The 13,369-nt window shown below is 38.6% G+C and overlaps 1 protein-coding gene and 1 long non-coding RNA gene across 4 annotated transcripts in view; one reads left to right on the top strand and one right to left on the bottom strand.

Annotated features, from left to right (window-relative positions):
* Window positions 1-13,369, top strand: part of NCKAP1 (NCK associated protein 1) — a 94,111-nt gene that overhangs the window by 54,970 nt on the left and 25,772 nt on the right. For all 3 annotated transcript variants that reach the window (XM_054723236.1, XM_054723237.1, XM_054723235.1), the window contains exons 15-17: window positions 1,747-1,805; window positions 9,295-9,440; window positions 11,555-11,687. In XM_054723236.1, coding sequence (XP_054579211.1) covers window positions 1,747-1,805; window positions 9,295-9,440; window positions 11,555-11,687 — 338 coding nt within the window. The remainder of the gene's footprint in view (window positions 1-1,746; window positions 1,806-9,294; window positions 9,441-11,554; window positions 11,688-13,369) is intronic.
* Window positions 1-13,369, bottom strand: part of LOC129150725 (uncharacterized) — a 40,373-nt gene that overhangs the window by 11,595 nt on the left and 15,409 nt on the right. The window contains exon 2 of the long non-coding RNA XR_008557463.1: window positions 7,971-8,024. This is a non-coding gene — a long non-coding RNA (uncharacterized LOC129150725). The remainder of the gene's footprint in view (window positions 1-7,970; window positions 8,025-13,369) is intronic.

Below are 13,369 nucleotides of genomic sequence, written 5' to 3'. Positions count from 1 at the left end.
AGGGGTTATGTGCCAAAACTCCCAGTGGATGCCTGAAACCATAGATCGTACTAAACCTTATATATACAGTTGACTCTTGAACAACGCAGAGGTTAGGGGAGCTGGCCCCCTGCACAGATGGAACTTTTGACTCCACAAAAACTTAACTACTGATAGCCTCCTATTGACCAGAACCTTACCAATAACATAAATAGTTAATTAACTCATATATTGTATGTTATATGTATAATATACTATATTCATTTTTAAAAAATATTTTTTTATTGATTTCAGAGAGGAAGGGAGAGGGAGAGAAAGAAACATCAACGATGAGAGAGAATCATTGGCTGCCTTCTGCACGCCACACATTGGGGATTGAGCCCACAACCCGGGCATGTGCCCTGACTGGGAATCCGACCATGACCTCCTGGTTCATAGGTTGATGCTCAACCACTGAGCCATGCCGGCCGGGCTGTACTATATTCTTAAAATAAAGCAAGCTGGAGAAAAGAAAACCTTATTAAGAAAATGTGCCCTGGCCCATGTGGCTCATTTGGTTGGAGCCACTGTGCACTGAAGGGTTGCAGGTTCGATTACCAGTCGGGGCACATGCCCAGGAGTGGGTTCCTTTCCCAGTAGGGGTGTGTAAGGGGGTTCATATGGAAGGCAGCTGATTAATGTTACTCACATTGATGTTTCTCTCTCCCTCTCCTCCCTCCCTCCCTCCCTTCCTCTCTCTCTAAAATCAATAAAAAGACATATCTTTGGGTGAGGATTAAAAAAAAAATTGCAAGGAAGAGAAAATACATTCATGTAAATGGACCAGTGCAGTTCAAACCAATGTTATTTAAAGATCAACTGTACTGTTTTTTTCTATGCATACATACCTGTGATGTTTAATTTAAATATTATGCACACTAAGAGATTAACAACAACTAATAATAAAATAGAACAATTAAACATACTTTAATAAAAGTTATGTGAGTGTGGTTTGTCTCTCAAAATATCTTATATTGCTGTACTCACCTTTTCACTTAAAGGATGCACTTATGGCTTTTCTTTGGCATATCCAAATTGCCATACAAAGTCTGTTTACTGGATTCTGTGAGCTCTATTCTAGCTCCTTCAAATTGACATGTAAGCACACTGAGAGTCAGAGTTTACGAGAAAAGTGTGTTTTACACTTTTCTTAGCATAACTGTCTCCTTTAACATCATCTTTATAGGACTTGAAAATTATTTCACTGACTTAGCTATTATTTTTACTTTTTAATTGTGATAAATAGACATAACATGAAATTTACTATCTTACTATTTTTAAGTGTACAGTTTGATAGTGTTAAGTATATTCACATGGTTGTGAAACCAATTTCCAGAACTTTTTCATCTGCAAAACTGAAACTCTATAGCTATTACATAGCAACTTCCCATTTCCTCTTCCCCCAGCCCCTGGCATCTACCATGCTTTCTGCTTTTATGAGTTTGACTACTCTTAAGTAGAATCAGACAGTATTTTTTTATCCATTTATCTGTTGATGCATATAAGGTTGCTTCCACTTTTTTGGTTATTGTGAATAATACTGCTATGAACATAGATGTACAAATATATCTCTTCAACACCCTGCTTTTAATTATGTTGTGTGTATTAACTACTGATAGCCTCGTATTGACCCAGAAGTGGAATTGTCTTGGCTCTTCTAATTTGAAATGGGATTATAGATTTGTGAAAATATTAATTTGCTTTATAAACTTTTTTCTTTTATTATAGTTGAAGATGGGGAAGTGTTTGATTTCAGAGGAATGAGATTAGATTGGTTTAGATTACAGGTAAGAATAACTTAATAGTTTTCATTACTATTGTGTTATCGAATATCTTAGTTGACATGAAAACATTACTTAACATGAAAAAAATTATTCATTGTTACATACCTACTGAAAAGACTTCTTTTGTATAACTAACCATAGTCTTGAACTCACTGAAGAAACTTTTTATTGAGATATAATTGACATAACATTGCATTAGTTTCAGGTTTACAATAATGATTCAATATATGTATATATTGGGAAATGATCACACTAAGTCTAGTTAACATCTATCACTATACATAGTTACCAACTTATTTTTCTTGTGATGAGACTTTTTGAGATCTACTGTCTTAGCAACTTTCAAATATATAATATAGTAGTCCCCTTATCTGAAGGGGATATGTTCCAAGACTCCCAGTGGATGCTTGAAACCATAGATAGTACCCTATATGTACTGTTTTTTCCTATACATAAAAACCTATAATAAAGTTTAATAACAAAAAATTAGGCACAATAAGAGATTAACAATAATAATTATAAAATATAGCAGTTATAACTGTAATAGTTACGTGAATGTCGTCTCTCAAAATACTGTATTGTACTGTACTCACCCTTCTTGTGTGATGAGAGATGATATAGTATCTATGTGATAAGATGAAGTGAATGAAGAAGGCACTGTGATGTGTTAGGCGAGTTACTTGAACACAAGCACTACAATACTGTGACAGTGACTAATGGGAAGGTACCATTTTATGCAGTGTGGGTACATTAGGCAAAGTGATGATTCACATACCAAGTGGGATGATGTGAGAATGCATCAGGTTACTCAGAACGGTTTGCAATTTAAAACTTATAAATTGTTTAGTTCTGGAATTTTCTATTTAATACTTTCAGAGCACAGTTGACCTTGGGTAACTGAAACTGCATCAAGTGAAATTGTGAATAAGGGTGGGTGGACTGCTTCTTATATACTATTATTAACTCTGGTCACCATACTGTACATTACATCCCGAGGACTTATTTAACTGGAAGTTTGTGCCTTTTGACCACCTTCACCCATTTCACCCAATCCCAACTCCCTGTCTATGGCAACCACCAGTTGTCTTTATGAGTTTATTTGTGTGTTTTTTTAGGTTCCCCATATAATTGAGGTCATACAATCTTTGTTTTTCTTTGCCTCACTTATTTCACTTAGCATAATGCATTCAAGGCCCATCCATGTTGTTGCAAAAGGCAGAATTTATTTTTTTATGGCTGAATAATATTTCAGTGTGTGCATACACACACACACACACACACACACACACACACACACACACACAACTTCTTTATCCATTCATCCATTAATGGACACTTAAGTTGTTCCCATGTCTTGGCAATTGTAAATAATGCTGCAGTGTGAACATGAGAATAGAGATATCTTTTTGAGTTAGTGTTTTCATTTCCTTTGGATAAGTAGAAGAGGACTTGCTGGATCATATGTTAAGTTAGTTGTGTCTTTAATTTTTTGAGAAATCTTCATTACTGTTTTCCATGGTGTCTGTACCCATTTACATTCTCACCAGTAATGCACAGTTTCCTTTTCTCCACATCTTCACCAACGCTTATCTCTTGTGTTTTTGATAATAGCCATTCTGACAAGTGTGAGGTGATAACTCATTGTGGTTTTGATTGCATTTCCATGTGATTAGTAATGTTGAACATCTTTTAATGTACCTGTTATATCTATCTATCTATCTATCTATCTATCTCTATCTATCTATCTATCTATCTATACACATATACACATACTAGGGGTCCAGTGCACGAATTCGTGCACCTTGAAAGAAACTGTGGGCCACGAGGCTGTGGTGGGCACAGGGGTGGGTCTTGGCCCATCCTTCGCGCCCCTGCCCCCAGCCCCTCCTTCCGTGGCCCCCGGTTCCCTGTCTGCCTACAGACCCGCTCCCGCCACTGCTGCTGCTCCCACGTGCTGACAGCACCGGCCCCATTTGTACCCGCTTATGGCATGGAGCGATTGGGGCCGGCGCCAACAGTGGGTATGAATGGCAGCTGTTGCCCCAATAGCTCCTCAGGAGCAGGGGGAGGTGGAGAAGCCCTCAGGGGCAGTCGGGGCCAGCAGCTGCCGCTCGTACCTGCTGATGGGACTGGTGCCGGGCACCTGCAGCGGGTGCGAACGGCGGCAGCTCTGGCGCCGGCTGTGGGTGCGAGCAGGGCCGTCACTGGCAGCGGGTGTGAGGCGGCTGCCGGCCCCAATTGCTCCTCAGGAGCAGGGGGAGTGGAGAAGCCCTGAGGGGTGATCAGGGCTGGCAGCCGCCGCTTGTACCCGCTGATGGCACCGAGAGATCAGGGCCGGTGCTGGGCGCCGGCAGTGGGTACGGGCGGTGGCTCCGGTGTCAGCAGCAGGTATGAACGCTGCACGGGACTGCGGCATGCGGGAGCAGAGAATTTTCAGTAACCACCAGAGGCTCGCTCCGATGACAGTGACTGGTGCCCTGCCTTGGACTGGTGCCCCCGCTCACCTGCTTCACCATCCCGCCATGGCCAACACTGGCCATGTTCCGTGCTCTGCCGCCTACTGCCGACGCCCGCCATATTCTTTGCATACCCCTGGTGGTCAGCGTACATCATAGTGACGAGTTGTTCGGTTCTGCCGTTCATTCTTTTTGCATATTAGCCTTTTATTATATAGGATCCTCTTTGGAAAAAATGTCTATTCAGATTATCTGCCCAAATGTTTTCTTACTGTTGCGTTGTATATAGAAGAAACATTTTATACTAGTTGTTAAACTTGGATAAATATATTTCTAACTTATGCCAATATAAAAGATTTTTTAAAATAAAACATTATAATTTTAAAATGTCCAAATATTTAAATTTCAAATATCTCTCTTGATTATCCTTATTCAAGTATTTAATTCTAAAGTGTGAAATCACAAAATCTTTTTTGACAAAATATTTATAATCTAGAACCAGTTGATACAAACTTAGGCTTGTGGGCCGCATAGTCTTTGTCATTAATACCCATCTCTGCCATTGTAGTGTGTGAGCACCTGTAGACAATAACAGATGGGTGTAGTTGCATTCCAATAAAATTTCATAAAAACAAGCAACTAGCTCACAGGCCATAGTTTATTATTTCCTGATCTGTTGTCTAAAGCTTCATTTTTCTGAAATGCAGAAATAAATACTAATAAAGTATTGGACTTTAAATATTTTCATTTAATATATTTCTCTCACATAAATAGTTTTTGAGGGTTTTTAAAATTCAAGCCTGAAATCTTTGTATGTTTGTGAATTTAATGGTAGAATTTAATTGCCCACTAAATATTTCTAGTAATTATGGGAAAATGGTGGCCCAGTGTTTCTAATAACCTCATATTTAAAAAACATGTATATTAGTCTGTTATTATAAAAAGTCAAAGTATCCAGAGGTAAAGTAGAAAATGAAAGTTTGCACTTTTCCCAGTCTCATTCCCCAGCAATACTCACTTTTAATAAGGTCATGTCTTTTTAAATGTCCAAACATGTAAATGGGATTAAATTGCATATTTTGTTCTGCGACTTAAAGAATAAAATTTTTATTTGTTTAATTAAAACATGAAAATATAAGCAGTATGTGTTTATGGAAGACATTTTAAATGACTATAGTTTTAGGAAGGGCTGGGTACCTAGAAGAGCATACTTTTCTGGCAGTCTGTTTAGTTCCCTTAGGTGCTTTTGCTTTTCTTAGGTTCTTTCCAACCTCAAAATACATAGGCACTTTTCTCTCTCTCGTTCTGTGTTCTATGGCAGCATATTCTTAGAAATGGTTTTATAAATGAGGCCACAAGTATTAAGTAATTTGCCCGAGGTTACAGAACTGGTTGGTGGGAGATGAGGAAGAACACTTGAAATACCACTCTCCCAAAATATTACATGTGAATATGTTACAGATTATTTTCTTTCCTATTAAATATATTTTTAGTTTTTTAAAATTTTATTGAATTTATTGGGTAGACATTATACAGCTTTCAGGTGTACAATTCTAGAATACATTAATCATCAATCATTGTATTGTGTGTTCACCACCCCAAGTCAAGTCTCCTTCCATCACTATTTTCTACCTATTAAAAATAAAGTTTAGAAATGAACATTTTTTTTAATCCTCACCTGAGGATATTTTCCATTGATTTTTTTAGAGAGAGTGGAGGAGAGAGGGAAAGACAGAGAGAAACACATTGATTGGTTGCCTTCTGCACGAGCCCCGACCAGGGCCCAGGCCAGGGAGGAGCTTGCAACCAAGGTTCGTGCCCTTGATCAGAATTGAACCCGGGACCCTTTGGTACACAGGCTGATGCTCTATCCACTGAGCCAAACTGGCTGGGGCATAAATGAACATTTCTTAAGAGAGTCAAAGAGGGGGGAATGGGAGATAACTGTAATACTATCAATAATGAAAAATACATTTAAAAAAGGGACATTTCTTTGTTTTTCAAAAGCTCTGAATGCGGCAGTAGAGCTTATAAAGTGAAAATGGTAGAATTGCTCAGCTAAAGGATATACACATTAAACATTTTTAAAGTCATTGTCATAGCTTGAACAGTTAGTTTCCTGCTCTCAGTTTATGAGAGTACCTAGAAACATGGATTCAGAGAAATTTGGAGATTTAGATGCCTTTTATTTATTTTTTAAAAGACTTTTATTGCCCGGCTGGCATGGCTTAGTGATTGAGCGTCGAACTATGAGCGTCACAGTTCGATTCCTGGTCAGTGCACATGCTTAGGGTTGTGGGCTCGCTCCCCAGTGTGGGGCATGCAGGAAGCAGCTCATCAATGATTCTCTCTCATCATTGATGTTTCTATCTCTCTCTCCCTACCCCTCCCTTTCTATTTTTATTGATTTTTAGAGAGGAGAGAGAGAGAGAGAGAGAGGAAGGGAGAGGGAAAGAGAAACATTGATGTGAGAGCAGACCATTGATTGGCAGCCTCCTACATGCCCTTCCAACCAGGGACTGAGCTTGAAACCTGGATATGTGCCCTGACCAGGAATCGAACCTGCAACCTTTTGTGCATGGGAGGATGTCCAGCCAATTGAGCCACACCAGCCAGGGCTAGATGCATTTTAAATTTTCCTTATTAAATACTTCCAAGATTATTAAACTTACCCATTTTGAATGAGTCACTTGAGAATTTTAGCTTTATTCAGTATGTTAGAATATAGGGCATTTGAGTGAGCATTAAGAATGTAGAACTGTATGTCCCTGTGTACGATTTTATTTTTATAATAGAGGCCCAGTGCACAAACTCATGCATGGGTGGGGTCCCTCAGCCTGGCTGGCGATCAGGGCTGGCTGGCCGGCCAGGGGAAGGGACTGTTGGAAGTTGGCTGGCTGGGAGGAGGGACCACGGGAGGTTGGCCAGCCACAGGAGTTTGGCTAGCCACGGGAGGTTGGCTGTGGGAGTGCACTGACCACTAGAGGGCAGTTCCTGTGTTGAGCGTCTGCCTCCTGGTGGTCAGTGCGCATCATAGCAACCAGTCGACCGGTCGTAATGGTTGCTTAGGCTTTTATATATAGAGGCTAGAGGCCTGGTGTATGAAATTCATGCATGGAGGCGGGGGCGGGGGTGTGTGTGTCCTCAGCCTGGCCTGTGCCCACTTGCAATCCAGGACCCCTTGGGTAGGGTCCCAAGGCTTGACCGGCAATCAGGGCCTATCGGGGCTTTCCTTCCCCTGGCTGCCAGCAGCTGGGCCCGCTCCTGCTGCTGCCACTGCTTGCCATCTGTGTGGTGCTGCCCCCTTCTTCCCCCGCCACCGGTCGCCTCCCTCTGTGGGTGACAGGCACGGGGTGCAATTGCTTGGCTGGCCTGGGCCTCCCTCTGTGGGGCGATTAATTGCAGGGCCCCCAGATCAATCACCCCATAGAGGGAGGCCCTGCCCACCTGGCCGGGGCTCTGCGATCGATCGCCGCCCCCCGCCCCCAGTCGATTGCCCCGCCGGCCCCTCCCTCTGCGGGGTGATCGTGGGGTGATGGTGGGGCCCGTTGACCAATCGCATTGCACTCACCTTGGCTGGCCTTGCGCCAGTGCATGTCATAGCATGGTCTTCCGGATGGTCTTCCAGATGGTCGTTCTGCTGTTTGGTTGATTTGCATATTATGCTTTTATTATTATAGGTAGATTTTCAAGATATCTATAAGTACATTACCTGCTATCTGATTCTTTCTTGTATTCCATAGTTGTCTGTATTCTTTTCCTAGAGCTGCCATAACAAAGAACCACAAACTGAGTGACTTAAACAACAAAAATTTACTGTCTCATAGTTCTGGAGGCCAGAAATCTGAACTCAAGGTGTCAGCAGGGTTAATTTCTTCTAAGGACTGTGAGGGAGAATCTGTTTTATGCCTTTTTCCTAGATTCTGGTGATTTGCTAGCTATCTTTGGTATTCCTTGGCTTGTATATGTATTACTCTAATGGCATTTTTCCTGTTTCTTCTTACATAGTCTTCCTTATGTGCATATGTATCTGGTCCAAATTTCTTATTTTGATAAGGACAACAGTCATGGTGGATTAGGTCCTTCTCTAAAGACTTCATTTTAACTTCATTACCTTTGTAAGGACTCAAGTTTCCAAATTAAGGTCACACTTTGAGGTACTGGGGAATATGAGTTCAGCATACCTTTTTGGGGGACACATTTCAACCTATAACATTGCTCTTAACCATAATCGGGACATACAGTCACTCAGCCCCTTTCTGCTGCATAATAGACTCATTTTTTAGTGACAACAGGACAAAGCATACCAGGGAGGGGAAAAATGGGACATACAACTAAGCCAGAGAAGTCTTGTATAGGCAAAGAGGGCAAAAGTGCAAGATGGGAGGTAGTGTTCAGAATCTAGGTGGTTTGTATAGATCAGCAATTTTCGACCTTTTTCATCTCATGGCACACATAAACTAATTACTAAAGTTCTGTGGCACGCCAAAAAATATTTCTTGCTGATCTGACAAAAAAATATAGGTATAATTTTGATTCATTCACACCAGACGGCTATTGTGTTGGCTTTAGTCATTAAAAAACCCCACTTTTTTGACATCCTAAGGGAAAGGAGTTCAGTGCCCTGACCTAAATAGTCAGTTATTGCATGTTTTAAAAATTCATGTGGCACACTGGTTGAAAATTGCTAGTATAGAAGAAAGCTTTCTTCAAGTTGAAATTGCTAGTAATGGCTTATAGAGAAAGTAACATTTTACCCAGACATTGAAAGATGATTAGAATTTGAACAGGAAACTGGCTTACAGAGGAAAAGGGCAAACAGTGAGGAAAGGGCAAGTTTAGAGACTTTTTTAGTTGTAAAATATTACTACAAAAGGAGCAGATCTTTACAAGGTGATGGTACTGATACTTATTTTAATTAATAAAGTAAGTATTTTTCAATAATGGGTGTGTTTTTTTCCTACCTGTAGAATTACAAGGGTAAATTCATTGGTCTGTACTTTAAACTACTTTTGTTTTTTGCTGTACTTTTACAGGCATATACTAGTGTCTCTAAGGCTTCGCTTAGCCTTGCAGATCATAGAGAACTTGGAAAGATGATGAATACGATAATTTTTCATACAAAAATGGTGGATTCCTTGGTGGAAATGTTGGTGGAAACATCAGATCTCTCCATATTTTGGTATGTAATGATTATCTTTAATCAGAATTTAAGATTTTTTTAGTATCCAAAGGTATCTCTCTTGATTTGTTTTTTTTAATATTAATATAATTCTTAAGACAGTTCAGTAATAATAAACTTTAAAAAATATCCTCACTGGAGGATATTTTTCCATTGATTTTTAGAGAGTGGAAGGGAGGGGGAGAGAGAGAGAGAAAAAAACACATTGATGTGAGAGAGACACATTGATTGGTTGCCTCCTGCACATGCTCTGACTTGGGCTAGGGCATAAGAATAAAGGGAATAGTGGATAACTTGCTGACAAAAAGAAGTTTACTGCCCTGGCTGGTTTTGCTCAGTGAATAGAGCATCGGTCTGTGGACTGAAGTGTCCCAGGTTGGATTCCGGTCAAGGCACATGACTGGATCCCTAGTAGGGGGCATGCAGGAGGCAGCTGATCAATGATTCTCTCTCATCATTGATGTTTCTATCTCTCGCTCCCTCTCCCTTCCTCTCTGAAATCAATAAAAATATATATATTTTTAAAAAGTTTACCAATTTGGGATTTTATGTTTATTTTTAATTCTCTATTAAGAACAGCTCTTCTGGTGTGAATTTTTTACACTTTTTTTGAGGAGGTGAAAACGGTCACTTCAAATTTGACTTAAGGCCCTCCCTCTTTCATCATTAGATTAAGAAAAAAAAGTTGTAGATTAGTGTTAAATAGAGCAAATGTTGGAAATAAAATACCAATTAATTTCACTCTCTAGTATTAAATTAGACATTAATGTTGTGATGATATGGTGACCATTCCCTGAATTGTGTTCCATTCTCCTTTCTTTTATCAGAGCCTCTTTAGTTATAAATTTGACTTAGTATACTGTTTATAAGTTTTGTCCCTTTCTTTTTCCCCTCATTAAATAGTCCTTGAAGGAGGATCATGTTTTATTTCCATAGTGTCTAACATAGTAGGTACTTAATGAATGTTTGAATGAATTTGATCATGAGGCCAGGATTCAAACTCAAGTATTTTGGCTCCAAAGCTATATAATATCAACTCTATTTCTGCTTCTTGGCCTTTATTCCTTTAGGGAAGTTTATTGGAATAACCTAGTATGTCCCTTTATTTCTAAAATGCTGAGATAATCCCAGTGGATAATGATAGTAGTTGCTATGTATTGAATAGCTGTCATTATGAAAAGCTTTTCATTGCTTTTATTTTGGAAAATAACTCAGTTCATACCAATTTTGGCAGTTTGTTAGGGTGGCTTTAATTAGCAGCATTGCAGAAGAAATCCAGGGAAGGCATCAGGAGTCTCTTAAAGAACTAAAAAAACCCCCCAAAAAACCCCAGTATATCATGTGTAAAATTTACAAATATTTTCAAGGTTATTTGGAAATGTATATTATTGTCTGTCCCAAAGGCTTCTTTGGAAAGAAAATGGAACACTTTATATTTACACTAGAGGCCCGGTGCATGGATTCATGGGGTCCCTTGGCCTGGCCTGCGCCTTTGCAATCCGGGACTCCTCGGGGGATGTTGGATAGCCAGTTTTGGCTTGATACCCACAGGGTAGGCCAAGGAATCCCACTGGTGCGCAAATCCATGCACTGGGACCCTAGTATGCATATAAGATCTTTGGTTAATCTCTTCCCGCCCTCCCTTCTCCCCGCTTCCCTCTGAGATTCATCAGTCTTCCATGTTTCCATGGTTTCCACTCCTGCATTGAGCGTCTGCCCTCTGGTGGTCAGTGCACATCATAGCTATTTGGATGGTCGGCTGGTTGCTTAGGCTTTTATATATGTAGATATTTTTCAGCTACAGAAAAGTTCTCATTGTAAAAGAAAGATACAACAATTAGAAAGTCATATATTCATATAATATAGGTATGGTTTATTTTCTGTTTAGGTTTTTTTTAAAATTTGTAATATATTATACAAATAATATTTTTATTACTCTGGAGTGATTATCAGTGTGTAAGAGATACTCTTTGGAAAAATAACTATTCTCTTAAGGGAATAATGCTACCAATTGGGGACTCATTCACTTGAATCAAATTAACTGTAAGGTACTGTATCATGAAAATTTTAACTATAAAAGTTGATTCTAATTTTTAATTTGTTTTCTTATATAGTTTTTATAGTCGTGCTTTTGAGAAGATGTTTCAACAGTGTTTGGAGTTACCCTCTCAGTCAAGATACTCAATTGCATTTCCACTACTTTGCACTCATTTTATGAGTTGCACACATGAACTGTGTCCAGAAGAGGTAATTTCAGGGTACTACTCTGATATATATGGTATGCAGAATAAACTAAACCAAACATGTAGCTGACCAAATGCTCACAAAGTCATGGATACCTAATTTAGCTTTCCATCTAATGCATCTGTATATAGAATCAGAGAATACTTGAATAGGTATTTTATGTAGATATAATAGATATTTTAATGGATAAGTATAAGAATATATCATAAGGTCACTTGAAATTACCTTTATTAAAGTAAATGGTGGGTCAGGTATTAATATGTATGGTAAAAATATATACAGTAATTGATTTTGTATGCTTACTTTCCTTCTTAGGTTACATTGGAAAGACTTGAAAATTAAAAAAATATATTTACTTTTATTGATTTCAGAGAGGGAGAAGGAGAGAGAAATAGAAACATCAATGATGAGAGAGAATCATTGATCGGCTGCTTCCTGTATGCCCCACACTGGGGATCAAGCCCGCAATCGGGCATGTGCCCACTGTCACGCTGGTCAAGCAAAACTTGCAAATTGAATGCACAGATTAGTGACTAAACAAACATGTCGAAGATGAATTTTACTGACTTACCAATACAATGGATATAGTAAAATCTAGATTTGCTGGTATTTATAAGACATACACATGCTGGCATGCGGGCACACAGAATTATTGAATAATTGAACTAATCAGCAGTTTTATTGATGCCAAGTATTTATCAAAAATGTACTTAGTATTTTTGATAGATATTGATGTTCCTTCTAAAGTTTAAGGAACAAATATCACTTTTTAAATGTAGTAAGAATATATATTAAAATTAAATAGTATATTTCTGTATAATTTACTAGGAATTAGTCTTGAGTCCCTTAAAGCTATAGAACTTGTAGAAGAGAAACTTACAGATAGCAGTAGCATTATTAATATTTTTAAACATTAGGTAACATCTGTTGCAGGATTCCGTTGGAATGAGATAGAGATTAGCCTGCAGAAGTTTATTAGGGAGTGCTTTTAGGATTAATAACTGTGAGGATGTTAGTACCCAATTTTAATAGATTTATAGTTTTTAGATTTAATAGATTTCCCCCAAGCTTTATTTACCTAAGATATACTATTAATTTTTTCTTCACCATAGTTTTTTTCATTAAATTACCCATGAGGTCCTCCAATTTTATTTATGTGGTATCATTTCTTGAATCCATCCTCTACTTTCCATTGCTTTTGTCACTATTGTAGTTCTTTATATGTACTGTTGTATAGTTTTCCTGCCTTTAAGTCTACCTAGTACAATGCCACCAGATGATTCCTTCTTAAAGAATCATCATTGGTTCTTAATTTTATATGAAGAAAGTAAAATTTTCTCAGGCATTAAAAATCCTCAACAATTTGATCTTTACCCCCTTCTTTTTTTATTGTCATTAAATTTTTTTGTTTAAAAAATGCATATATATCTAACATCAAACTGTGCTATTTTAATTATTTTTAAATGTACAGTTCAGTGGCATTAATTACCTTCACAGTATTGTGCAACCATCACCACTATCCATTTTCAAAACTTTCATCACCCCAAGCAAAAACTCTATAACCATTAAGCAGTAATTCCTCATCCCTCCTACCCTTGGTATACCCTAGCCTACTGTCTATCTGTTTGAATCTGCCTATTTTAGATCATTCATATAAGTGGAATCAGAATGTTTGTCCTTTTGTT

The sequence above is a fragment of the Eptesicus fuscus genome, chromosome 11 (genome assembly GCF_027574615.1).
Source record: "Eptesicus fuscus isolate TK198812 chromosome 11, DD_ASM_mEF_20220401, whole genome shotgun sequence".
NCBI classification, from domain to species: domain Eukaryota; kingdom Metazoa; phylum Chordata; class Mammalia; order Chiroptera; family Vespertilionidae; genus Eptesicus; species Eptesicus fuscus.
This window is presented reverse-complemented; position numbering and strand designations above follow the sequence as displayed.